Raw genomic sequence first — 25,002 nt, 5'->3', positions numbered from 1 at the left:
TGTCACACAGCCATTAGCAAGCGGAGCTCAGGTAGCCCAACAGACTCTGAGAGGGAACTGCATTGCTACCATTTCCTAGATACAGAAAATATAACTGCAGGTTGCAGTTCTAGTCAAACTTGCCATTTTGAGTCCAGAATATTACTCTCCAACAACATGCAGCCCTAAAAGAGAGCTAAATCCCTCTGTTTGTACAGAGGTTTGATGCTACAGGACTTCAGATGCAAAGCTACAGAACTGTGATGCCAAACAAATCAGAGAACAAACTAAAAATTATCAACAGCTGGCACTGTCACAAGAACTGCAGTCACAAAGGTGCAAATTTCTCCCATCCAGCCAGGCTGGGACCAGCACTAAACCCAAGAGGTGGCACAGGGGGTTTATATTAGTTTGACAGTGGCCAGAGACCAATTTTGTTCTTGCCTTGTTCTGGAGACAACGCCCACCCACCACCAAGGGCACACAAAGCTGAAGTGATCTGTACTTGCGTAAGCTTGCAACTTGGGAATTGCATGCATAAGAGAAGAAGTAACTTTGCAGCCTGGAAGATTTTTATTATCTCTATACTGAACTTCTGCTTGCAGCAGAGGCTTTCACATTTGCAGTCAGCACCTGACTGTACCTAAATACAAACACTGCAGTGGGTGCTGCAGAGAAAATCATAGGATGGTTTGGGCTGGAAGAGACCTTAAAGATCAAATGCCCATGGCAGGGGGGTTCTTCCACTGGACCAGGTTGCTCAAAGCCCCATCCATCCTGGCCTTGAACACTTCCAGGGATGGGGATCAAATCAATCCCCTGCTTTCCCTTACAGTGGGGACAGAGAGGAAGCAAGCAAACTTGGCAGGGAGGTCATTGTAGTAGAAAAACAGCAAAGTGTCCTGAAAATTCACCTGTGCTCTGTTCACTAGGCTACAATGGCACTTTAGGCAGGCACAGAAACACAGGTCTGTCCACCTGCAAAAAGATCAATAGTACAAGTAACTGCTTTCAGGAAGGAGGCGTGGGGAAAAGCTGGAATGGTATCACTAGTTCTGCTGTACTCTAGCAATTCCCAGCCAACCCAAGTGCTTGGGCACAAAAGATGTCCGTGACACTGCTTTTCCATTTCTTCTCTTACTACAGGCAGCATCAGTCTGACATACCCCCAAAATCACGATTCTGCTTGATCACCAATTTATTCACCACACAGTTGTGCTTACACATCCATCATAGTGGGATTCAGCCTTGACCCAGAAACAGTGAAAGCTGGCAGCAAGCCACAGGGTGGGAACACTGAGTAGAACCTCAACATGAAGCCCCCGCTCTGCACAGGAGTTCCCAGAGCAGGGAACCACTCTAAACTTCACTGTCTTGCACTTGTCTTCATGCTGATGCTCTCCAAGTCCCCAGCCTTAATCCCTGCCACACATACTCTTAAGTATTCACACCTTTAATTTATCTGTTATTTCGTTTGTGTAGAAAGAACCAGAATCCAAACTCTCCTGAGTATCTCCAGCCATTCTGCTGTGCAGCTGCCTTTCCAAGAGCAAAGCTATAAACAGCTCCTAACTGTACAGCCCAGAGCAGAGAATAAAGACAATTGTTTGGCACACTCCTGAGAGCTTAGTCTTCCATAAACTGCCAGCCAGCTTTTGTCCTTGGCTGAAAGGACCCATGCTAAAGACCTTTTCTCTCTTGGGACAACCAGTCACAGAAAGTCAGCACTGATGGATGCCACTCATTTTACCCTTTCTCATACACATCTGTCAGAAGCCAAAGTTATTCCTCCATTTGTCTTCCTAGGAAGTCTTTGAACCTTGGTAAGTAATTACACTAGAACACGGCAAGAACACCAGCAGAGAGTGGGCACTGAGAGCTATTTCACTGGCAGTACTGTATTTACATCAGTGTGAAGAGCGGGTCAAAGGCTGCTGTTTCAGCATGGCAACTGTATATGTCCTCTTTGTACTACCATGAACTACAACAGATAGAAGTACAGGGGAGTGTAAAATAAAGGCCTGATTCTCTCCTTCCCATGTGTACTGTAAAAATTAAAGAAACCTAAGAAAGTTCTGGTTTTTTCTTTAATGGCTTTTAAACTCAACATGAGAACATTTCAACTATGGTTCTCCAGAAGTCTCATTCACAGCTCTTGCCAGCACTGCTCAAACACAACTATGCACTCAGAAACAACAATAAATGAACCCCTTAAACTACATAATAAACCCCTAAAACTACCAGGTTTGCTTCTATTGCAACATGACTTTGGGCAGGAGCAGACTGCAGTCTAGCTTAATCAGATTCCATGAGGACGATCTGTTGTGGTTTGGGGTGAGCTGGCCAATGACAACATTACAAATGCTTTCCCCCACCTCTTGCTCCCAGGAGAGGAGGTAAACAGAGATTTGAAGGGATATCTGAAGGGTACAGGAGAGCTGGGGAGGGACTCTTTGCCTGGAAGTGTAGTGACAGGATAAAGGGTAATGGTTTTAAATTAGAAGAGGGGAGATCTAAAGTAGATACCAGAAAGAAATTTTTCACTGTGAGGGTGGTGAGGCATGGGAACAGGTTGCCCAGAGAAGCTGTGGCTGCCCCATCCCTGGAGGGGTTCAAGGTCAGGCTGGATGGGGCTTTGAGCAACCTGGTCTGGTGGGAGGTGTCCCTGCCCAGGGCAGGGGGGTTGGAACTCGATAACCTTTAGGGTCCCTTCCAACTCTAACCGTTCTATGACTCTATGATTTGTGAGTTTAGGAAAAAACGAAAACTACTTCAATGAAATATTAATAATAAAATAAAAAAGAAATAATTAAAAAGATACATTATATACAAAACCGTACCGAGCTCCCTGGGAGACGTCACCAGCAGACACTGGGGAAGTTCCAGACTGGACGGATGGGAACTGGATTTTGGAACATACTGACAGGGACTGAAGGCAGACAAACTGACAGGGTCTTCCTCGGGCATCAGCCGTCAAAGAAAGAAGAGTCGTCAAAAAAAACCGCCACGCCATTGAAGAAGATCCAACCCGGCCCCTCTGCTCCCTCAGCTTTTGCACTCAACATGGCGGACGGGCCGGAGCACCCTATTGGTCAGTTGGGGTCACCTGACCTCTGCACGCGTCCCCACAGCTGCGAGCCATCACGGGGTCAAGCACGAGTCAGCTGAGCCCGGTTGCCACGGCAACGAGCGAGAGCCGGAAGTGGGGCCTGCTCCGCCGCAGAGCGGGACACAGCCTGGGGTGTGATCCTGGGGCCACCTGTGCCTGGAATCAGGAGGGATGGCGGGGCCCTCACACCTCTCAGAATCCTAGTTCAGGGCAGCGGACGCACAGGTCCTCCGCAGGAAGAGAGTTACTGCCTTCACATAATGTTCAAGCAACAAATCGTCTTCACAAGGCCATTTAAGTGCAATTAAACGCGCAACAGGCGCAGGTTGTGCTCCAGCTAGATAAGGCAGGGAGAGACAGAATAAAATACTAGAGATGAGACAGGGAGATGTCTGGACAAGACTAAGAAAAAAAAGTAAAATAATCCAGCTTTTGGTGTCAGGATATCACACCACTCCTTGGATCAGGACTCTCCAAGCTCTGGGATGTGACTGCTTTGGTAGTGGCTGCAAAGCTTTTACCTTCTTTTGGAAAAAAAAAGACAACAAATCCCCTCCCGCCAAACACCTTTTTCACAGAATCGTAGAATCCCATGGGGTTGGAAGGGACCTCTGGAGATCATCCAGTCCAATCCCCTGCCAAAGCAGGTCGACCCAGAGCAGGTCCCACAGGAACTTGTCCCGGCGGGGTTTGAATGTCTCCAGAGAAGGAGACTCCACCACCTCCCTGGGCAGCCTCTTCCAGGGCTCTGCCACCCTCACAGGAAAGAAGTTCCTCCTCATGTTGAGGTGGAACTTATATTCAAGTTTGTGCCCATTTCCTCTTGTCCTATCCCTGGGCAAGGAAGTGGGTTTCTCTTGTCCCACTGAGTTACCAAACACGTCTTCCCCTCCATTGCTCAGAAGAGACCTGAGAACTGCCTCTACCACATGCTGCTCCTTCCAGAACAAGGGCGCTCACATAAGCTAGGTTTGGGAGCCCCTCCATCACTGCCACGCTGCCTTGTCTCTCTAAAGCGGCAACTGGGACTTCTGGGTGGCCACACACCTCTAGGTAAAGGGCCTTCTGCCTGCCACTCTGATCCAACCTGTTTCTCTGACTCACCCACCTGTTCTACCATGTTCCTGTCCCATGGGAGGAACACCCCATGAGCTGTGACAGGCACAGGATGGACAGAGCCTCTGTTCATCCGGCAAACATTGTAGCAGAATTCCTGGGCTTTGCTCACTTTCAGTAACACTGTAGTTAATCAAGATTTTATTCACAGCTCACACCTCGGTGCTCCAACATCACAAACTGCCAGCAAATTATAAAATACATCACCTACCTCACGCTGCTAATAAGACACAACAGTCATAGAAATACTACCTCCACTTTGGAAGGAGGAAAATAGGTTCTTACCAGCTGTCCTCAACCATTGCTCTAGCTGTGAATGCTCAAATCAGGATTTACCCTTTTGTTCTCAACCTCTTAATCCTTTTCCTTTTACCAGATGATACATTGGTTCTGCCTTGTGCCCAAGCACCCTTAGGAGGGTGCTTCTAATGGGTAGTTAGCAGCACTTGATTATTCTTCCAGGTAGTTTTGACTGCATTTATTTATGAATATTGCAGCATTATGTGAAAAGTCCAGCTTGGGGAAGTCAGGTGCTGGGAAACTCAGGGCAGTCTACTCAGCTGTATCTGCCTTCTACTGCTCGGGCTCCCAGATGTGTTTGGAGGATTATTCTTCTCTTAGCAAGTCCCACTGTTTCTGTCCAGCCCTGCAGAATGTGCAGAACTCATACAGGAGATGATACTGAAGCTCTCTTTTTGCCTTTGTCATTGCATCTACACCTGCCTGGCACAGGCTTGAAACCCCTCCAGGGCAGGTGTCAGAGGAGGAGGTGGCATCACAGGCAGCCTGGTCTGACCAAGCCCCTAGCGGGCAATCCAAGGTCAGGAAAGCCTTGTGAGGTGAGACTCCTCTGTTTCCCCACATGCTGAGAAGGCACCTGGTCCGCACAGGTGGTTTGGGCACACATTTACTAGAGCATTCCTCTGTTCCCCCTGCCACACAGAGCTGCCTTCCTCCCTGACTGGAGCTCAGGCAGACCCACCGGCGGCTCCAAAATAACAAACTACTTCACCCAGCCCTCCGTCCTTGGGCTGACTCCCCGTTAAGTTTTCAGGATGACCCTGAGGGCTCTTCACCCGCTGCTCCCATTACCTTTGCTCCTCACGACCCCGCCGTCCTCAGCAGGCTGTGGGGCGCCGGGCCCCACCATGCTCCATCCACCGCCGCCCTGAGCCCCTCACAGCGGGACAGGGCACTCCTGTGGCTGTGAGGGGACGGACCCGATCGGCCACGCTGATCCCTTCACGGGACCAAACCAAGGGCTGTCCCCCAGCTCAGCCAAGTGGGAGAAAGCCGTGGAGCCATGATACAAAACTGTGATGAGTCTCCACCGGTGCCTGGCCCGGCTCTGTGAAAGGGATGGCCGCAGCCTGTGCGCTGAGGGCTGCCCAAAGACCCAGGGGTGAGGAGTGAGGGGAAGGTGGTGGCCCCAGGCTGCGACCCCGGGATGAAGGAGAGAATAAGGTAAAGCAGGAAATGCTACCCTAGTCTAGTCCAACTCCCATCTACCCATCTAGTCCAACTCCCTTGCCAAAGCAGGGTTGCCCAGAGCACATCACTCAGGACGGCATCCAGGTGGGGCTTGAAGATCTCCAGAGAAGGGGACTCCACACCCTCCCTGGGCAGTCTCTTCCCGGGCCCTGGCACCCTCACCCCAAAGAAGTTCTTCCTCACATTGGAGTGGAACTTCCCATGTTCAAGCCTGTGCCTGTTGCCACTTGTCCTGTCACTGGGAACCACTGGAAAGAGTCTGGCTCCATCCTCCCTCAACCCACCCTTTAGATACTTATAAGCATTAATAAGGTCTCCCCTCAGCCTTCTCTTCTCCAGACTAAAGAGCCCCAGCTCTCTCAGCCCTTCCTCATCAGGGAGATGCTCCAATACCTTAATTATCTTTGTTGTCCTACGCTGGACTCTCTGCAGTCGGCACGAAGTAACAGGGTTTAGCTGAGAAGCATGATTTAATCGCTTGGACTTCTCCTGACTATGACTACATGGTACCAGCAGGTGACACTTGTTTTTCCATGCAGGGCAGCGATGCGCAGTGGTTAAATGCAGGAGGAGCTGCATCACAAACAGTGGAGACCAACACAAGAGGTTAGATGACAAGCGATTTTATTTTGCAAAACAATCACTATACAGCAACAAATACAATTGCAAATCGGATTGAAAAACATGAACTACCTACCACCAGCCATTCAAGAAATGCCTCTTTTATGGTAACAGGCTCTAGAATTATCAGAAAAAACACAGGTTTGTAACAGCAGACTGTATTCCTTGACATCCCAGCATACAGCATGTTTATTTGTTGGCTTTTTCTCTTTGCTAAAGTTGAAGTGGCTTTTTATAATCTTGAGTTTTCCAAGTGTGAAACTAATTTACCTTCCTGCAGTGGGAATTGCTGGAGTTGCAGAGGGAGCTGCTTTAGCAATCTGACTAGCGAGTGAACTCGACACACACCTAGGCTAGAAATCTACCTGTGCCGGTTTTCATAGCAAATGTGATCTACTCTTCAAGGCGTTTGCCTTTGAAGGGACATTTGTACTTGGGTTTCAAACAGTATTTGGTCCAGCATGGAAAAAACTTCTGCTCATATGTGGTAAGTCCACACAGGCTGCCTTTCGACTCCCTTTGGGTCATGTATATAGGCAAACTTAGATTTGTAAGCAGTCATGATGAGGTTACTACTGTACTTTAGAGCATTGAATGGATAATACCATTTACTGCTGTACAGCAAAAATATACGTAGCCCCTGTGGGCACACAATTTCCCTCATCAGTATTAGTTTTTCCTTTACAGTTGCTGGACAAAGTTTTGCTCAACTATGATTTCTTTCTGCTTGTGGTTACATAGAAACAGAACTCTGCAGATGGGACAGAAGTACTCTTTCTTTTGTCTCTACAACTTGAAGGATTATTAATTTGGGGCTCTCCCCTAGCTATCCAAACCAGGTTTCACTATTCCTTTTGTCTGGATTAGCTCTGCTTTGTTACGAGTTGGGTCTCAGGCACCCAACACACCTGCTGGCTCAACATGCCTGTGGAAAAGAAACACAACGGATGCAGTTTCCAGGAAGCTGGCTCCATCTTCTTCAGTGGGCATTACATATTTACAAAACAGTTGTTTTTAAAACCAACACTCTTCTTGAGAAGTAAAGATTAATATGAGCTTTTTCAGTGAACATCTAGAGTCATGTAACATAACTTGGTTTCGTTTTGTTTTTTTTTTAAATATTTAACAGCACAAAACTCTTGATTTCTTTTCATCTAACTCCACAGCGTTCTAGGATTCTCTCTATGGAAGGATGATTACGATTACAAAGGTCTTTGCTTGAATCAAGACAAGAAAGCTCATTTTAATGCATGAAATAAATGACTGGGTGTGTGACACCACTCTAACTTTGGACTTGTAGGTGGATTAACTAAGCTTCATTTTCTAAAGCATGTCAATTTTAAAAGCAGAATAAAAAAAAAAACTTGAGTCACAGGTTAACACTGTTCTCACTAGCTGGTGCTCAGCTTCAGAGAAGCTGAGGTTCAATAGTACCACAGACTCTCTCCCACATTGGCAAAAGGCATTAAAAAAACCCACTGCAAGGCTAATTCATGTTAATTGATAGTATGATCAAAGCAATGTGATATAAATACCGTTTTGTTGTTTTTCCTTTTAGTATGTTGTTTTTCTGGAAAAATGGGAAGAGGCTTTTAATGCATCTCACTTGACACTGTTTCCATATGAATTCTTAGGATTACTGTAAGCAAAAGTATAACAAATACAAGGCAGAAATCAGAATCCTCCAGATGCACTTAGCATGGTTCTAAACTCACTGTCCTTTGTATACAACAACCGACTTACAAACAGTATTAGGTACTTTATAGTGTGAAAAAGCTTTTTGCAGAGCTGAAATGTCATGTGTGGGGCTTAGAAGTTCATCTTCAGTAAAATTTTTAGAGATGTAACCATTTTGTTTTGTCTTTGTACTGCTGTGACAGTTTAGCCAAAATCCCCCTTTGGTCCAGTGAATATTTACCGTCTAGTAACTGTGCATTTACTACCTGAATTTAATGATGGGGAATCCTGTGCTATTAATTATTAGAATACTTCTCCACAGACATAAAAATCTTCTCTATGAGTCTTTTCAGATCAAACCCCAACACACACACGCGCACATACAAATTAAGAAGGAAAAAGAACAGATCAAAAGCTTCCAACACACAATGTTAACCTAATACACATATCAAGTGTAGCTCAACTGACAGTGCAAAGTTTAGTTAAGAGATTTCAAAAGGAAAAGATCAAACAATCCGCAAGAATGTAAACTGGTCATTTAAGAACATCTACTGTACATATAGTATCAGCAAGATTATGATCTGCTGATGAGTAATACTACCATATTACCTTCAGTGTTCTCTTAATGTCCGTAAGACACTGTCGGAGTTCTCACAGGTAACTCCGCTGGATTGGTTGTTTATACATCTCTGCCCTTTATCTTTTATGCACACTTTTTCTTATACTTTTTATAGTCAATATAATCCCACTTTGCTCAGATTTTAAGATGCCCTATTTATCGATGAATCGCTATGGCAACCCAGTCTAGGGAGCTCGTTTGATTTATTCATGTACTATAATTTAGAGGCATCTCCTGTTACGTTTATCACTGTTATGCGAGTGCCTGAGTGTATACGTAAGACATCACTGAAGGAGTGGAAATAACAAATTAATCCTTTTTTCTGTGTTTCAACTTTAGCAAAAGAAAAAAAATAAATAACTCTAACATTCACTGTTACTACAGGAATTAAAAAAAAAAAAAAAAGGAGAAAAATAGAAAGAAAGAAAAAAAGCCAGAACCAAACTATTGCAGATTTTTTAAAAATCCAGAATCCAACCTCACCCATCTTTGCAGACCTTTTTACAAACGTCTGGACCCCACAAAAATCATACCTTTGTGAAGAAAGGGAGGGAAGGGAAGAGTGAAGGAATCCTTTTTCTAGCATCACAGAAGAGACTTGCATCTGGCACTAAAACAGGGTCACGGCTTTTAGTTGTTACAGAAAGCAACTTCATGCTAAAATTTTCATCTTTTTAAAATGTATTCTTATGAATAGGGAGAAAAAAACCCTGCTAACATCTACTTTTACATACCTAAAATTGCAACACCAAAGGGTGCAAGAGACACAGATACTGTGAATAAAGAAGTAGAATATTCAAGTATATGAGGAGGGCGTATCACAAATGGCCACAGAGAAATATATATATCTATAATACTGTATCAAACAGATGGAAAGGATGTGAAACCGGTGGTGCGTACACAAATCTAGCCGCTTAACCAACTTTCTAATCAGACACAAGTCCATTGGGGTGGAAGTGCTTGCTTTCAACAGCTTTGTTACGTCACTTCCCCAAGCATGGTTCAAATGTTTTCAACTACTATTTTTAGTTATTAGTTAAATAATTTATTGGCTTCTCAGCTATACACTGACAGAATTAACCAGGTCCAAAAAAATGTTAATAACTTAATTCAACTTTTTGTTCTACTCATTTGTACAAAATAACACATTATTTTTAATTAAACTTGAATTTCTCTATATGCCCTTCCTTCTGGTAAGCTGACTGTTAATTTAACCTGTAATAACTTACAATGGGCAACTTTTTTTAATTCTCCATCTATCAACAGAACAGTGAAATGAGCAACTTGGGATATTAACAAGGCTCTTCAGAAAGAGGTGGATGGCCTTCAGGCACATGAAAGGTAAAAATGCATTTTATCATAGTACGGTACTCCATGCAAGACAGAGCAGAGCAACAATAATTGTCCAATGTAACATACTGCAGTTGTATACCCATATAAAGCCAGTGTCTTCCTGTTGTAAATGGAAATCAGGCCAATTTCTGCACTTACTGAAATATTTTTTTCTTGTTTTTTTTAACTGTATGGTAACTACAAGTCTTGGGATGTGACTTAGTTTTAGACATGGTAAAGAATGAATGTAACACCTGCTCTGAGCCCATTCCTGCCAAGAGCTCATGCCTAAATATTATTACTTCATACAACGCAAAATGAGCAAATTCATAAGCCCTGCTTGGCGAGGGCTGCCGTGACATCTTCAGCGAGGGTAGCAAGCTGGGGTGATTCAAGCAGGTTGATGCTTCCAGAGGAGGAGACGTTGCTGAGTCTGCGTGGTGAAGCCACGCTGGACCTGCCTGGTGACTGCGTGATGATCTCAGCCCCGTGATCGACACGGGCTTTAGCGTGTTCTCTGAAGTTTAGCTTCTGGCTGTCAATCTGCTCCAGGAAAGCAAAGGATTTAACACATTATATATTCACCAAATTACCTTGGTATAGAGCATCATTTGGGTCTCATTTTGTTTACTTTTAAGAACTCTTACAAAGATTGAAGCTTCTTCACTCATTAGAATTAATTGAACCTGAAGATTTTATCACATCTTTAATAAATACTGGTTTACTATGTTACATTCTCTTACTACTTCTGCCTCTTATGGATGACTTAATGAGCACTACCATTGCTCCTAGCTGTATGTATTTAATAGACATTTTATGGGCACTGGGGTTTGTTTCTGAAATCTATTTTTTCAAATGTCTGTAGAGTGATCTTACTTTCAAAATGTCTTCTTCCTGTTTCACAAAGCAGTCCCGATCCTCTGGGATCCCATACTACACACGTATTAGATCACACCTGTGCTGTACAATGGTCCCAAACAAGGTTTATCTTTAGGGGAAAAGCCAGTGCACAAACTATAGGATATTCTACTTTAAGATTCACTCTCAGCTTGGATGTGGATGTGAGATCGGTCATTCCAAACTCCAAAGGGAGTCAAAGGGCACATGAGTGTGCTCAAAGGAGAACAAAAAGATGTTTCCTATTTAATTCAGAGCCGTTACTGAATTCACAGCTCTAATGATGTCACTGGACCAGGCGCACAGTGGTCACCTTCTCTCTGATGGCTGTCCCCTTACCTTGACGTTACCACCGCCAGGTACGTGGTGGGCATTTTCCAGTGAACCAACTTTAGCCTGAGCTTTTTCTTTGAAATCCAGTTTCACGCTCTCAATTTTCACACGCCCACCTCCTACACAGAAAAAGGAAATACAGATTAAGAGGCTGGAATGACTCAGGAGAAATTCCGACCCGATGCACACAGGTGCACTCATGCGACTTCCCTTTTAGTTGAGATCTAAAGGTTTTAGAGAAGCACAGAACACCATGCTGCACATTCAGTAAAATTTAAAATCTTCAACACGTATTCAAACTGTCATGTGCTGCAACCCTACTGATTTTCATGGGATTTAAGCACATACTTAAGTATTTTGCTGACTTCAGCCTGCATTTCAGTACCTTGTCAAATTGACGTTATGTCACAGCAGCATCCTTCTGCATTATTTTGTATTGATTCTCTAAACTAGATTCTCTAAACTACCTTTATGTCTTTAGTTAAGTAGAGTTAAGAATATTATTTTTATTACTAAAGCGTATTTACTTTCTCTGGGACTATAAAAGAAAATGGTATCGTCCATGTTTTCTCCTTCAGGTAACAGGATTAGGTCCCTGCTTTGTCCCACACCCCAGAAACTCCTACAATACCTGGCTTGTGGTGGATGTTCTTGAGTGAACCACACTTGGAAGTCACATGACTCAAGTCGATCTTCTTGGTTACGATTTGTACCTGTCAAAATCACACACACACACAATTTACAGGAATGAAAAGAAATAAATAAAAAGCCAAGCCCTTTGGAGGAAGAGCCCAAGCCTCTACAAACCACTGGAAAAGGAGACATGGTTAGTAGAAAACAGACCATGCCACAAAGGAGGAAGCACCTGGATTAATACAGCAAGCTTCCTTCCCACCTAGGGAACCGACAGAGCTGGGTTAAGCTTTACTATTAGCAAAATGAAGAGGAGGACAAAGCAGATTAGTTTGTGGGTTCTTCTTAAAATGTTTCTGAGCCTCCCCTCAGGGTGGATGTTCCAAAGCCCTGCAAGCAGCAGGACGCATCCCATTTGCTTCTGCTCTTCAATGTGCATCCTGGCAACTAGGAATATTTCAGTGACTGTTTTTTTTCTCTACCATCTGTTTCATATTTTTCTGCATCTAAATACGGTGTGCATTTCAATCCTCTATGGAGAGCCTGATGAATCTACATATGTGACTCCTGCAGCTGTACCTGAGCTGGCTGGTGCTCACCGGATAGCAGCGGCATCGCTCTGCTCAGCCAGGCAGCAGCACAGGCTGCTCTGCGCCCCGCTGCCAGCAGCCTTGCCCTGACTCTGCTGAGCCCAGCCTGGGAAAAGCCACACAGTCACACTCCTGCCTTGCTGCGCTCCCAGCCGGCCCCCAGAAGGGGCCCATAATCACAGCGACTGTCTTAGTAGGTCTTAAGAAGCTGCAGCTGCTCCAGGCCAGACGAGAGCTCCAGGATGACCGCAATGCCAGCGGTTTGCTCCCAGCACCAGCAATGACTTAAGCCAGCGCTGGTGGTTGTACTGAAGCTGTTTGCATCAGATGTGCTCACATCATCAGCTCTTCCATCTGAGGGGAAGTTATTTCCATCAGAGGGGTCAGAGCCACCTTAAGCTATTCCACTGCGACTGCCAGAATTAACAGGTGTCTGGTCAAACCCTGAGCGACCTCAGTTTGTTGTAGTGGAATAATGCTGTGATGTTAGCATTAGCATTCTGGCTGATCCCATCTTCTCTCTGCTCTTTCTTTGTCCTTATGTTTTATTTTTCTTCTTCTTCCTCTCAGGTTAGCTGAGGAAGGACTGATACACTGGAAGATGCCCAGCTGTGAGGCTGGAGTCTCACTGTGAGCTGGAGTATCTTTCTGGAAATTACTTTCTTGGGCCAGTCCCGTGAAAGGCCCTGAACCATTTTGGCTCATACTGGACTTTCACTGTCAGCATCCTTGGGTATTTAAGAGAAAACCCTTCTTTGCTCCTTTCCTGTCCACATTCTGGAAACATGTTGTGCTCTGTGGAGAAAGATCAGAAGGCGACCACTCTATACACGGGGCTCACACAACTACCAGACCACACTCACATGTGAAACAGTAGCAAGAAGGAAAGTAGTGCTCAGAGGAAGGGAGACAGAGGGGTCTAGCTGTGCAAGGTGGGTCACCACAGTGGAGATGCCTGTTCACAGGGCGTCTGTGCTACTTACATTTCCTCCCCCTGCAGAATGTTTGATGTTATCTCTGGAACCACACCGGGACTGAATATCGCTAAAATCGATCTTCTTGTTTAAAATCCTAACCTAAAAGGAATCGGAGGTAACTTACTATATACCATACACACACTCCACCGGGCTGCAGGACAAGGGAGCCAGGGTAATTTTTCCTCCTGCTGTGACTCCTTTTTCTGACTCTTGTATTGAAATGTGAGGAAGTAAACCACACCAATCTCCATACTTAGTGTGCTAACACTGCACATGTAAACGTATTCAGCTGCTCTTTTTTTCTGTCCCACAAAGTGGTGGTGAAATACAAAGGGGGAAGTTTTTATCCTGTACATACGAAAGATGTCTTTTCCCTGAAAAGCTCAAAGAACTCTTGCCTGGACTGGACAGCCCTTGGACAGCCTGTCCTAAGCTCTCTTGAGCGATGGGCCAGAGTTTCTGCTGAACTGGCCACAAGGAGAAGATGGAAACCCTCATTCCCACAGCTCAGCACTCCAGCCTTTGATGCAGAAATCCCAGATCCAGCCAGCTCAGGCAGGGGCTGAAATCCTGAGGTATTTCACCCCTTCTTCTGCGATACAGCCATAACAGCACCTACATTCATACAACAGACCTCAGAGTGTCCTGTAAATGGGGATTGCCACAATTAGTTAAACCGAAGTCAGAGCTCCATACTGCTCTCTCTCTTTACTGTCATTTAGTGAAGGGCAATGCAGAAAACAAGAGCATCTGGAAACCTACAGCTGCAATCACTGCTTATTGATTTCTGGTGCTGGCCATAAAGTTGGTCACAACAACTTTCTGGTGCTAGCAGCACTGTGCTTCTCCACTGTGTTCTTTGTTTCTGGCAGAACTAGTACTTGACTTTCCCTTGATGGTGCCAGCCTCCCTTACAGATGCCAGAAGCCCACATTTTTAATGTGTTACCTTAGCCACAGAGGCACTGTGGGCACAGGACAGTGCCTGGAGGTGAATTCTGCAACGGAAAGGCCAAGCTACCCCCTGCCTGACCCCCATCTTGACCTCTGTATCAAAGCTGTTCCTCCACCTGGCAGAACTCAGGTGCCACTAATGATTGTCCTCCCAGGGAAAGATGTTCTGCTGAATGGCAGTCACCAGTAGGGCAGGAACAACTGGGTGCTGAGCACACACCTGAGTGACACAGCTTCCAGGCTTCTTTCCCAACAAGGGTGGGGGACTGTGTTAGGCTTTTCAGGTGTGTGAGAAGGTGTTTCTGGTTAAGGCTGCACCTGCCTTCATCGCACCAGGAGCTTTTTACTTGCTTAACGAGTACCACCCATGCAGCATATTTTTTCTCTGGGTTAAATATGAAGTCTTTATCCAAAAGTTGTGTTGGTTTTTATTTATTTTTCTATTTATCTTTTGTTAATATAGAATATGAATTTACAGAAAGCCACAGGATTTTGGGCATTATCTATTCATTTTGCTAAATGGCACTTGTAGAACCTTCACTGATGTATTACTTTGCACAGTCTTGTTGGTTGCTGTTGTAGATGAACCTACAGCGACTACAGTTTCTGCTTCCTGGTTTTAGGTCCACAAACTGCCCCAGGCTCCCTGATAAATCTGAGACAAATCACTCCCTCTGCGCCTCAACTCTCCAAACTAGGAAAAGACTATTTGCCCTCTTACAGGAATATTAGATTTTGCAGCTCTTGGCTCCTGCAGTGGGGATAATGTCACATTTTAGATAACAAGTTGAATTCTTTGGCACTAAGCACCTGGAGGGCATCCTTGACTTAAGCCCAGTAAACTCCAAGAATAAATTTTCAGAGGGCCACATTTTGCAAGTTAACATGAACAATTTCTTCACAGCAAGCTGTTTCACAGGTCCTCCTCATTATATGTAACATAACTGCTACATCAGCCAAACCATTAAGATGTTAAGTATTCTATTGCTTTAATAGGTAAAGATCTGCAGTGATGGCACACTCAGCAAGAAGGGCGATGACAGCACCAGAAAACTCCACAACTGGTAGGTCACCTTCAGAAGGGCACCTTCAGTAGGCAAACTGACTTCTGTCTTCCTCTCTCCTATCTGCTTAATCCGTCCAAGTAAACCAATGTACACTAGAACATGAAAGCAAATGCCTTTAGAGCTTTATGCTTCTGCTTTCTCTCGCTATACTATTTGTTTAAAAATGTACCCAAGTACTATACAAGACAGGTGTCACATCAGTTACAGAAACACACGTCAGATGTGCAGTCAGATCTGGCTCCCAGAGAGCTTCAGGGCCAGACACAACTGGGCAAAACAGAAAGCCTTCCTAGCACTTTGTAAGCACATCTCTCAGCAATGGATCACCAGCGCCTCTTAGCCATGGCCACAGGGATGCATCTGCTCTGAAAATGCTGACTGAGGGGTCATGACAAGACCTCTGCACTGTGGACGGGGGTCTATAGCTTAAAAATGGAGCGAAAGCAAGGTGAAAAGTTGAGAGTGTGCCTTTGATCAAGTGCCTCGAGGTTCATTTGCACCCAGAAGCCTGACAGTTTATGAGTCTCATGGCCCATGGACCTGGCTAGCAGATATGTAAAGGACCAATCACCTCAATTATCCTCTTTGTCTCACTGGGTGAAACTGTGGAGAGGGGCCAGCAGGAGACCTATGTATCATTTTTACCCTATGCTGAGGGCTGAAGTAAGTTGAATGATGCAGATGTGTTCTGCTGGTCATCTGCCACAAAGAAGACGATCCAGGTTTTTCCTCATGACCTGTTCCTCCCTTTCCTGGGATATATCAACACTCCTGCACATATTTAATTCATGACTGCCCTCTGTAACAAAGTGTTCCACAAACTAATGAAGCTTTGTTTCCCACAGATGAAAGCTTTAAACTGCTTAATCCCTCCACCTTATACTCTTCAGCAAGCCCTATCCCCTCTTCCCAGCAATGTCTCCCAAGCTTTCTCCCAGGTTTGCTAGACTGGGCAAATAGAAGCCAATACACAACTGGCCAGGTGTTTGTTGCATCTGACTGTAGAGAAGGGGCTGTTACCACTGCCTTTTCTCCAATGACAGTGTTTTGCTGAGTCTCTGTTTCATATCCAGTCAACAATTATCACCCAACTTGAAGGGACCACCGCCTGTGTTTCTAACCACCGCTGCCTTGCCAGCACTGGTTGAAATGGGCCACCAAGTTACAAATGAGTTGAGGAAGGCTAAGACTGCCAGCCAGCCAGCATGACTGCACGAGCTTTGTTTCCTTTGAGAAATCAGTCTGTAAACATCAGAGGGAGAATACCAGAGAGGGACAGGAACTATTTAGGCTAAAGAGAAACTTTGGCTTGCAAACAAAGAATGTAAACTGACTGTGAATTATTTGAAGCTGGAATCTAGAGGGAAATCTGTAACTATCAGAACTGGGAAGCTCTGGAACTGCCTCCCAAAGGAACAGAGCTACAAAAACAAAATGGTAAACTTTTATGATGGCACTTGATGAAAGTGCCATGATGAAAGGAATTAGATGATGCAGCTGCTTTTGACAGAGACAGCCTGAACACCATGACTCACCAGGAAGGTCTCTGTGTTCCTGAATGTGTATGTACATCTTGTGTGGGGGTGGAGGTGTGGTAGGGATGTATATATATGCACTTCAGTTGTGCTGCACATTAAATGAAAGATCAAGCCTGCTCATGCTCTCATTCAGGAAAGGGAACGCTTCAGACTGTGGCAGAAACACGACTGCTTTCTGTTCACACTCTCTAAACATCCCACAAGGTAATGTCCTGACAGATTCCCTCATAACTCTTGTGCTGACCTGCCAATCTGAAATGTGTACATCCCTTCTGACGGGATGCTGGTTTGCCCAGGTATGCTGGATAGAGCCTGGAATTGACTATTTTGATCAGGACCAAGCTGAGGTTCTTCAGCATTTGTCATATCTACATGGAGTTAAAACACAGTGGAAAAATTAAGCCTTACAGGCAACAAGGTGTTTACTCCACAAAAATCACATTGGGCAAGGATAAAAATGGCTTCTGTCTGAAGCCCTGGAAGTCTTACAGACCTTAACCCCAGTCTGTCCTATGATGACTCCTCAGCAGCAGTCCAGAAGTGAAGTCCAGGGCAGAGAGTGTGCCGACGTACACACAGAACAGCCTCACTGTGTCACACTACTTCTAGGTAGTCCCTGACAGCAATCAGACACTGTGCTCCAATATCTTCTGTGCTGTTTGAATGCTGTCTGACGAAGCGTCAAGAGATGGATGGCAAACCATTAACCGTTCAAAGAGATTGTGCACACTAATGGGTAGTCTGCTAGGAAACCAAGTGCTGAAGGAATTTTTCTTGGGGTTCTGAGTCACCATCTCCTGAGTTATTTAAAAGATGGGTGGACGTAGTGCCTAGAGATAATGGTTCAGTGATGGTTTTTGTCAGTGTTAGGCTGATGCTTGGACTAGATGATCTGAAAGGTCTCTCCCAACCTTGGCAATTCTATGATTCTATGAAGTATATGTTGATCTGCACTCAGCAGGATAAACTCTAGTGGCCCGACCAGCAATCTAAACATGAAGGGGCTGTGGTCCAAGGACAATGTCTACACTTGATAAGAGGGGATGTTTCGGGTTACGCTGACTAACATTAGGAGATGTGACAGGCTGGCAGTACCTGTGAATCTCCCAGTTAGATATATGCCTTATTATGGCTGTTCACAGAAAGTCAATTTGGATTTCAAAGTCTCCATATGCACCAGTTTCCAGTCTGGGGATCTGAAGCAGACTCTGCTCTGTCAGTACTGTGCCGCTGTGTTGCAGATGAGCAAAAATTTGTAGAAAAACTGAGTGGAAGGCAAAGACATGCAAGAGAGAATTTAGTCTGGTTGTGCCTCACTGCTAAAGACAACATCAATGATTGAAAAGTGCTTTTGAAAGAGAAAGAATTATGTTCTATTGCTGCCCAGATTCATTCAGTTCAGCTGCTTTTCACAACAAGAGGGAAAGCCCCTAACTTATCAGCATCCGGGCAGAGAATCCATAAACAGCTTCCCTCTTGTGGCTTACTACTCTGGTACACATCAAAACAAAAATACTCAAAGAACAAAAATTGTGATGGTGATAAAATTACAGGCTCTGTATATATTTTCCAAGAAGCTGATGATTATATTCTCCCTGCTTTGCAATTATGGCCTCTGAGAAGCTCTGCTACAAACAATGTGCCTTAAGCATTTAAAAATACTGTAGCTTGGCTCCACTTGCCATTTGAACATGCTGTGGGGATGTGATATTGGGAAAAGCTCCCAGACTCCTCGTAATTATCAAAGAGGTCAGGTTCTTACCACAGCATCACAGCGATTTGACACAGCTACATCCCAGGAACTAGACATTATTTCAGAGTTTGGTCTCCCGGTTAACACGGGGATTGAGTGAGACAAGAATTGATCTAGTATAGGAAGCAAGCTTGAGGTTAAGACCTGATTAGAATCAAGAGACAGTCCTAAGTGCTTCCAAATCTATATGCTGCCAAGGACAGAGAATACTACAGTTTTCATGCTCCTGGCAGAGGCTACATGTAGATGAAAAGGAGAAGGATATTTGGTTTAGCAAAGCCCTTGAAGAGAAGGACTGTGCCTCAGACTTTCCACATGTACAAACAGAGCTTGTGGTCATGTTCAGCCTTTGCACTCCTGAACTTACTGGATACACACACTAGTGAAGCTGCCAGCCTACAAGCTAGTGAGATTCAAAAGAGAAGGCTGCACTGGACATAGCATAGGGAAAATAATGTCCCATCCTCATCTTGCTCTCAGCACAGGGTGAACAAGATAGGAGAATAATTCTGACTTTTAAAAATGTACCCAGAGACAGACACTGAGCATGTAATATTTTAGCCTGAACAGTTAAACTGTGAAACAAAAACAAACAGCTGAAAATAGGTAGTTTCAATGGGAAGTGTCAGTAAAATAGAAGAGATGTCTTGCAATCAGCCATTCTTTAACACTTGCATAGGACAATGATGGCTGATTTACAAAAGCTTCTTTCTACCTATTTGCAAATAACCGTATTCACCTAATTAATAAGGTGGCCACACTGAACTAGGCACATCCCTGTCAATAAAGGAAGGAAAGCTTACACCAAAACACGGAGACATTTTTGTGCTGGGAAATACAAAGTGAAATGACCGCTTTCCATGCCAAAGAATTTAACAGACAGCTCAAGGAAGTGCAGGATCCACATCAGATAAACTGTAACATGTGTTCTGTAAATACACTCCTCACTAAATCTTGGGAGTTCATCAAAAGAACAAGTAAAAAAGTTGAAGGAGATTCATGCATACCAAATAAAAAAGATCCTAGGAGCTCAATTAATTCAGCAAAAACACAGGATCCTTTAGTACTCCCTTAAACAAAAAAAAACCACAACCAAACAGATTTTGCTAAACTACAGAGTTTGATACTTAAATTTTAGAGGTAACAGTTCCTACTCTTGGAAAGAGTACTAATAGCTTCAAATATCAAGGGTTGAGCATCAAGTATCACAGTTTTCAAATCAGTTTCCTGATCTTTAAGAAGGGATGAGTTTTGAGTCACTATGTCTGGATTTTCTTTAGTCCATCATAATGGAGAAAATTAGGTTCAAAAGTTCAAAAAAATATCTTGTGTTTGTCTCTTTTCCAAAGGTTAGGAGGTATGTCCATTAGCATCTCTTTTTATTGTTCAAGTAAAAAAAAAAACAAAATGAAGGTTTTTATCCTTTCCTTTCCTGTCCTTTAGCCATCATATGACTAATCAGCTCTGATCCGGATTATGTATTGCCTGAACACTTTTCCCAAAAGAACAACCTTCCCCATTTTATTGCCAAAATCTAGACCAGTTAGAGCACAGCTGAAAATGCCTCCTCTGCTGAACTTGCTGCTGGGATGACTCAGACTGTCATGGCAATTTATGTCCTGGTAGTTTTAATCAACTCTAGAAAAAAACCCAGCTTCTACCCTTAACAAGAGACCAACAACGTATGGTACATCACGGATGGGATTTGTCTCCTCTAATACGAGCCAGCTAGGAGGTGGAGCTGGTCACTTAAGCTGCTGCTGTAGTTGGTGGAAAGACACTGAATCCTTAGGAGGTGGAGCTGGTCACTTAAGCTGCTGGCTATAGTTGGTGGAAAGATACTGAATCCACCAGAGAGTGATACCTTCAGCTCTGGCTGGACAGACTGAACACACTCCATCTGATGGACAGAAACCAGTGTGCTGCTGCTAACTGCCTTCACCAGAGGGAGAAGCATCGACCTACAGCTACCGTAGTCAGTGGAAGTTCTGTTACTGGTTAAGGCCCCATCAGACAGCTTGTGACCCTCCTGATTGTGGTTCACTATTTGTCCTCAATGAGCATGACAGACATTTTACAGATGGCTGAGGCACAGCAGTGATGCTACTGTGGCTCAGCCACATAAAAAGTGAATGTCAGATCTGGAAAGAAAGTCCCAATTCCCTGCTCATTTCTACCAACCAAACACGTTTCCTCAAAGAAACCTTCTGAAACTTGCTAGAGCCTGGCAATGATTGCTTCATTTTTCTAAAATTCTTCATGAAGAAGGATCTTGCTTTTTATTCAGGATAATTCAAGGCTTAACTGTACAGACTGTACTCGGGCAAGCCTTCCATTAAATGAGTGCAGACTGAACACAGGAGCTGCAAGATGTTATTTCTGTACAATCTGCAATGATCAGCCAAAATTCTAAATTTCAAAAATTTTAAAATTATGGTTTTGAGCCGTGACGGAGTTTTGAAATTGTGCCTCAAAGTCCTATTTTTTCTTTCCATTTGAAGATCTGCAATTAACAAGGGATGAATTAGTTTCTAATTTTCAGTCCAGAACAAATGTCCTGTAAATCCACAAAAGTGGGAATGTATAAAGGCTACAAAAGCAGACTGAGAGAAGAATTTATCTTGCAGATATGAACTGTTGACTTGGTAAATGCACAAGCTTATTCCAACGAATGTAGCTAACAGTGTGGGAACAATTGCCTTCCAATCTCTCATTAGCTAAGTACTTTAACAACAGCCATGTTAGATCATCAGTCCACCCGAAACAGCTGCCTCCTGTGGCTCTGGCTTGGGAAAGCACCAAAGCTTGAACCTTATAGCTCATTTATGTTCATCGCTGTCCTGAGCAGGGACCTTCTCAAAGTGCTGGCTCACGTATGTTGCAGATCACAATGGATTGGAGAAAAAGCACATGATGTGCCAGAAGGAGATGGGAGACGAGACGGGATCCAGTAACAACTCAGATTGCATTTTTTGTTAAGCCTTTACTCTCCACTGCCTTTTAGGATGCTCTTCATTCACCAGTGCAACAACAGCATATAATCTAGATCTTCAGATTAATTTTTGGGCTGTCATCAGTGTTTGTAACTTGGTGCAAATACACGTGAAGTAGGAGGAAGAGGAGTTTAAGATGCTGTCTCAAGGTGAACCTGCTGAATAACCTTTTGAGCTGCATTTCTCCCAGGAGGTGCTCAGCTCTTGGTGGGCCACCAGACCTGCCTGTCTCTGCACTGACTTTACATCCTGGCAGACTGTAGCTGAGGCAGGGAACACTTCAGGAGCCCACTTTTCTCTGCAGACTGGGTCATAAATTGTGATGATGGGGGTGCGTGCTGTGGGGGAATCTCTCCTGCCATCCAAACTGACTTTGAACCTAACAAAAAATTGTGCAAAGATGACACCAGATACCTATCCAAGCTGCCTCGTCTGCCCAGCTCTGAGATGTCTTATCCTTCCCTGTGCCAGTCTCCTTTATCATTTAATGCAGAAGCCTATTCTCCCTGTCAGCATTTTTTGTTGTTTCTGGACGGATTCTACTGAATAGTTGTGTGAAGAATTTATTTAGACTTTCTGACCCATGACTAAATGCACTTTGTTTTCTACAGTTTAGGGAAGATGAAGTTCTTTCTTAATCTTCCTAAAAACCTTCAAGGAACATTTCATTCTTCAACATGGCTTAGGTATTTAATTTTTCTATGTGTCATCTTACAAGGTGCCTGGCTGTTACTATAGTTACCGATATTTTAAATCTTGTGCCCACAGTTCTAGTCTGTACAGCTCCATCCACTTTGATGAAGCTATGCTGACTCACATCCACTCAAGTTCTTGCCTATGCATAAGCTCTGATGTATACATTTTAAGATTAAATTAAAAGATATCTAGGTTGACTTTATCCTTGGTTGAAGCCCTATGATGCTTTATAAATACTCTGCCTGGTCCGTAATAAAAAAATTCAATTGGTGCACTTTAGTACTCCAATATGGTACAAACCACATCCATAGAAAGAATTTCAAGAAGAAAAAAAAATATCAGAACAGAAAAAAAAAACTGTTCTTGGCATCTGAAACAGATTTCCAACCCCTTCCCCCAGTTCTTCCATACTTCCCTTGGGCTGTCTGAGAAATAACAGATGCAAATGGGTTACTTTTGAAAGCACAGCATTTCCTCCACAGCTGATGCGGTGCGAAAATCCATCTGAAGCCCAGCAGACATACCCATGAGCAAGTCGCCTCTGAGCTTTGCCAAGAATGATACATTTCACCATACTCTACTATAAAGAGAAAACCAGACAACCACCTACTGGCTGCATCACAGAGTGGAGTGGAGAAGCCCTCATTTTTCCACACTGCAGAATACCAAATTAAACACATACTCATTCCTAGTAGATGCTTAATGCAGTGCAAAGTTAGCTTGCTTCTTCCCCTAGAAGCATGCTCTTGTTTTTTAAATATTTTTTTGCCCCTGTCAGGTGGAGCCATTTCTCTCCTTTTCTTTGTTTCTCTGGCTGGCAAGTCAGAGCTGAAGTAAAATCAGGCTGCTATCTGATGAGTTTTTGATGAAATTCAAGGCTGAAGCACTGCATTTCTTGATTTATTTAGCATTCAGGCATCCCCTCCTTCTTCATTTCTACACCTCAACCTCTGGCAGTTTCAGAATGCATCTGCTTTCTCTGGGACAGCTGTAAGCTAAGAAAAGACCTTGAGCTAGGTTCAGATATGCCTCTGGTAAAAGGATAGTCTGTCTCCAAATGACACTTTGGGGCTGCATATCTGTATTCCTTTAGTGATTTGCATGTCATGTTTATGTACTTAACTTGCCCAGATATATGCTGGCTTTTTGTCTGCTTGTTTTTCCTGTTGTTATTGCTATCAGCACTTCCAGTTCAGGTTATAAAACTTGAGCAGCGTTTTGTTTGTTTCATGTATCATCACTAAAAGCAGATAGCATTTAACAGCTCATTTCAGCCAGGGCAGTACCTGCCACCAGACATTAAATAAGAGAGCAGACACAGGGAAATGAAATCAGCTTTTGTGTGTTCCTCTCATAGACCCTATAAAATTCAACTGCTGAAAATGGAAAAAACTTAATCCTAAACACTCTTGTCTAGACTGAGCAACTATGGCATAAAGGAGACATAAAGGAAAAGCTCAGGGAGTCTCTCTTTGCCCAACCCAGAGCTCAGTGGCCTCATACCACCAGGAATTAAAAAATGCTTTAGCTCTGTCAGTGACATTATGTCTACCCAGCAGGTTTCCCCCGTTATCCCCAAAAGAGTCAAATGCCAAGTTCTGTGCCGGTACCCAGCAAAGACTCTGCAGAACTGCTAAGGAAGTATAGCTCTCTAGGCAGGGTGTTTACAGAGAAATACAATTTGCTGTGTCCCCCCTGGTCTTCTGTGGCTGCTGCAGCCCACAGAGAATAAGAGGGAGGAGGATAGGCTAACGATGCTGGTTTCAAGCCCCAGGTTCAGCAGCTGGGCTTGTTATGAGGAACGCTAATCCAGATGCACAGTCTGAACTTATGTTCCAAGCCTCCTGGAGCCCCTGCACACCCTGACCATCTGCTACACAATATGTCAAACGGGAATTGAGCTCCCAAACAAAATAATTACAGACAATTGTCAAAATAAAGGCAGAAGAACCCTTGCTGAGGCATTATCTTCTTGACTTTATCTGAGTAACTAGCTACCGTCCAAATGCCGGAAAGCTCTGAATGTGTTAATTGACCATGAAAACAGGATGAACGCCTAAGTGATACCTTCCTGTTTAACACATGAGCCTGGGTTGGCTTTTTTTTTAATTTCTCTGGAAGACCTGCAGTAGGCATAGGGTTGCAATGTTAAGTTTTGATCCAAATCATTATGCTTTTCCTGAGACAGCATTAGATAAACCTCAGCGTTCTGTATGTTCCACTCTGTATTCCAAAACTCATCTATATATATATATAGTATATAAAAGTATCTGATCTGGAAACACTGTGCAACCCAGCTTCCTGGACTGTCTTGTTTTCAGGACAGCTGAATAGAGGAGCATGTCATTCACACTGGTGTCCCATCCCTGGAGGTAGTTGAGAAGCAAACCTTTTCTAAAGCACTCACACTGCCACTGCTGTAACTCAGCAACCTCAGGGAAGTAAAAAGGAGCTGGAGTCACGGGGTTTTCATCATGGGGTTGTGTCCACAATCAATGTGAAATGCACAAGTACTTTTTACAAAAAATAAATCAACAAAATTGTTTACAACCACAAGACTGAGTTGTCCATATTTTTAGCGCAAATATTGGCAAGCTATATTCTTTCTCCTCATTCAGCCTCTTTGTT

At 43.9% G+C, this 25,002-nt stretch overlaps 1 protein-coding gene across 15 annotated transcripts in view; it reads right to left on the bottom strand.

The window, feature by feature from the left end:
* Window positions 1–6,302: 6,302 nt before the first annotated feature.
* The window catches only part of MAP2 (microtubule associated protein 2), a 248,382-nt gene continuing 229,682 nt past the window's right edge, over window positions 6,303–25,002 (bottom strand). For all 15 annotated transcript variants that reach the window (XM_014959620.1, XM_014959619.1, XM_014959626.1 and 12 more), the window contains 3 exons: window positions 11,806–11,887; window positions 11,181–11,293; window positions 6,303–10,487 (listed from right to left, as the gene is read on the bottom strand). In XM_014959620.1, the coding sequence (XP_014815106.1) occupies window positions 10,272–10,487; window positions 11,181–11,293; window positions 11,806–11,887 (411 nt within the window). In that variant the 3' untranslated portion in view covers window positions 6,303–10,271. The remainder of the gene's footprint in view (window positions 10,488–11,180; window positions 11,294–11,805; window positions 11,888–25,002) is intronic.

This window comes from Calidris pugnax, unplaced genomic scaffold (genome assembly GCF_001431845.1).
Source record: "Calidris pugnax isolate Ruff unplaced genomic scaffold, ASM143184v1 scaffold448, whole genome shotgun sequence".
NCBI lineage: Eukaryota > Metazoa > Chordata > Aves > Charadriiformes > Scolopacidae > Calidris > Calidris pugnax.
This window is presented reverse-complemented; position numbering and strand designations above follow the sequence as displayed.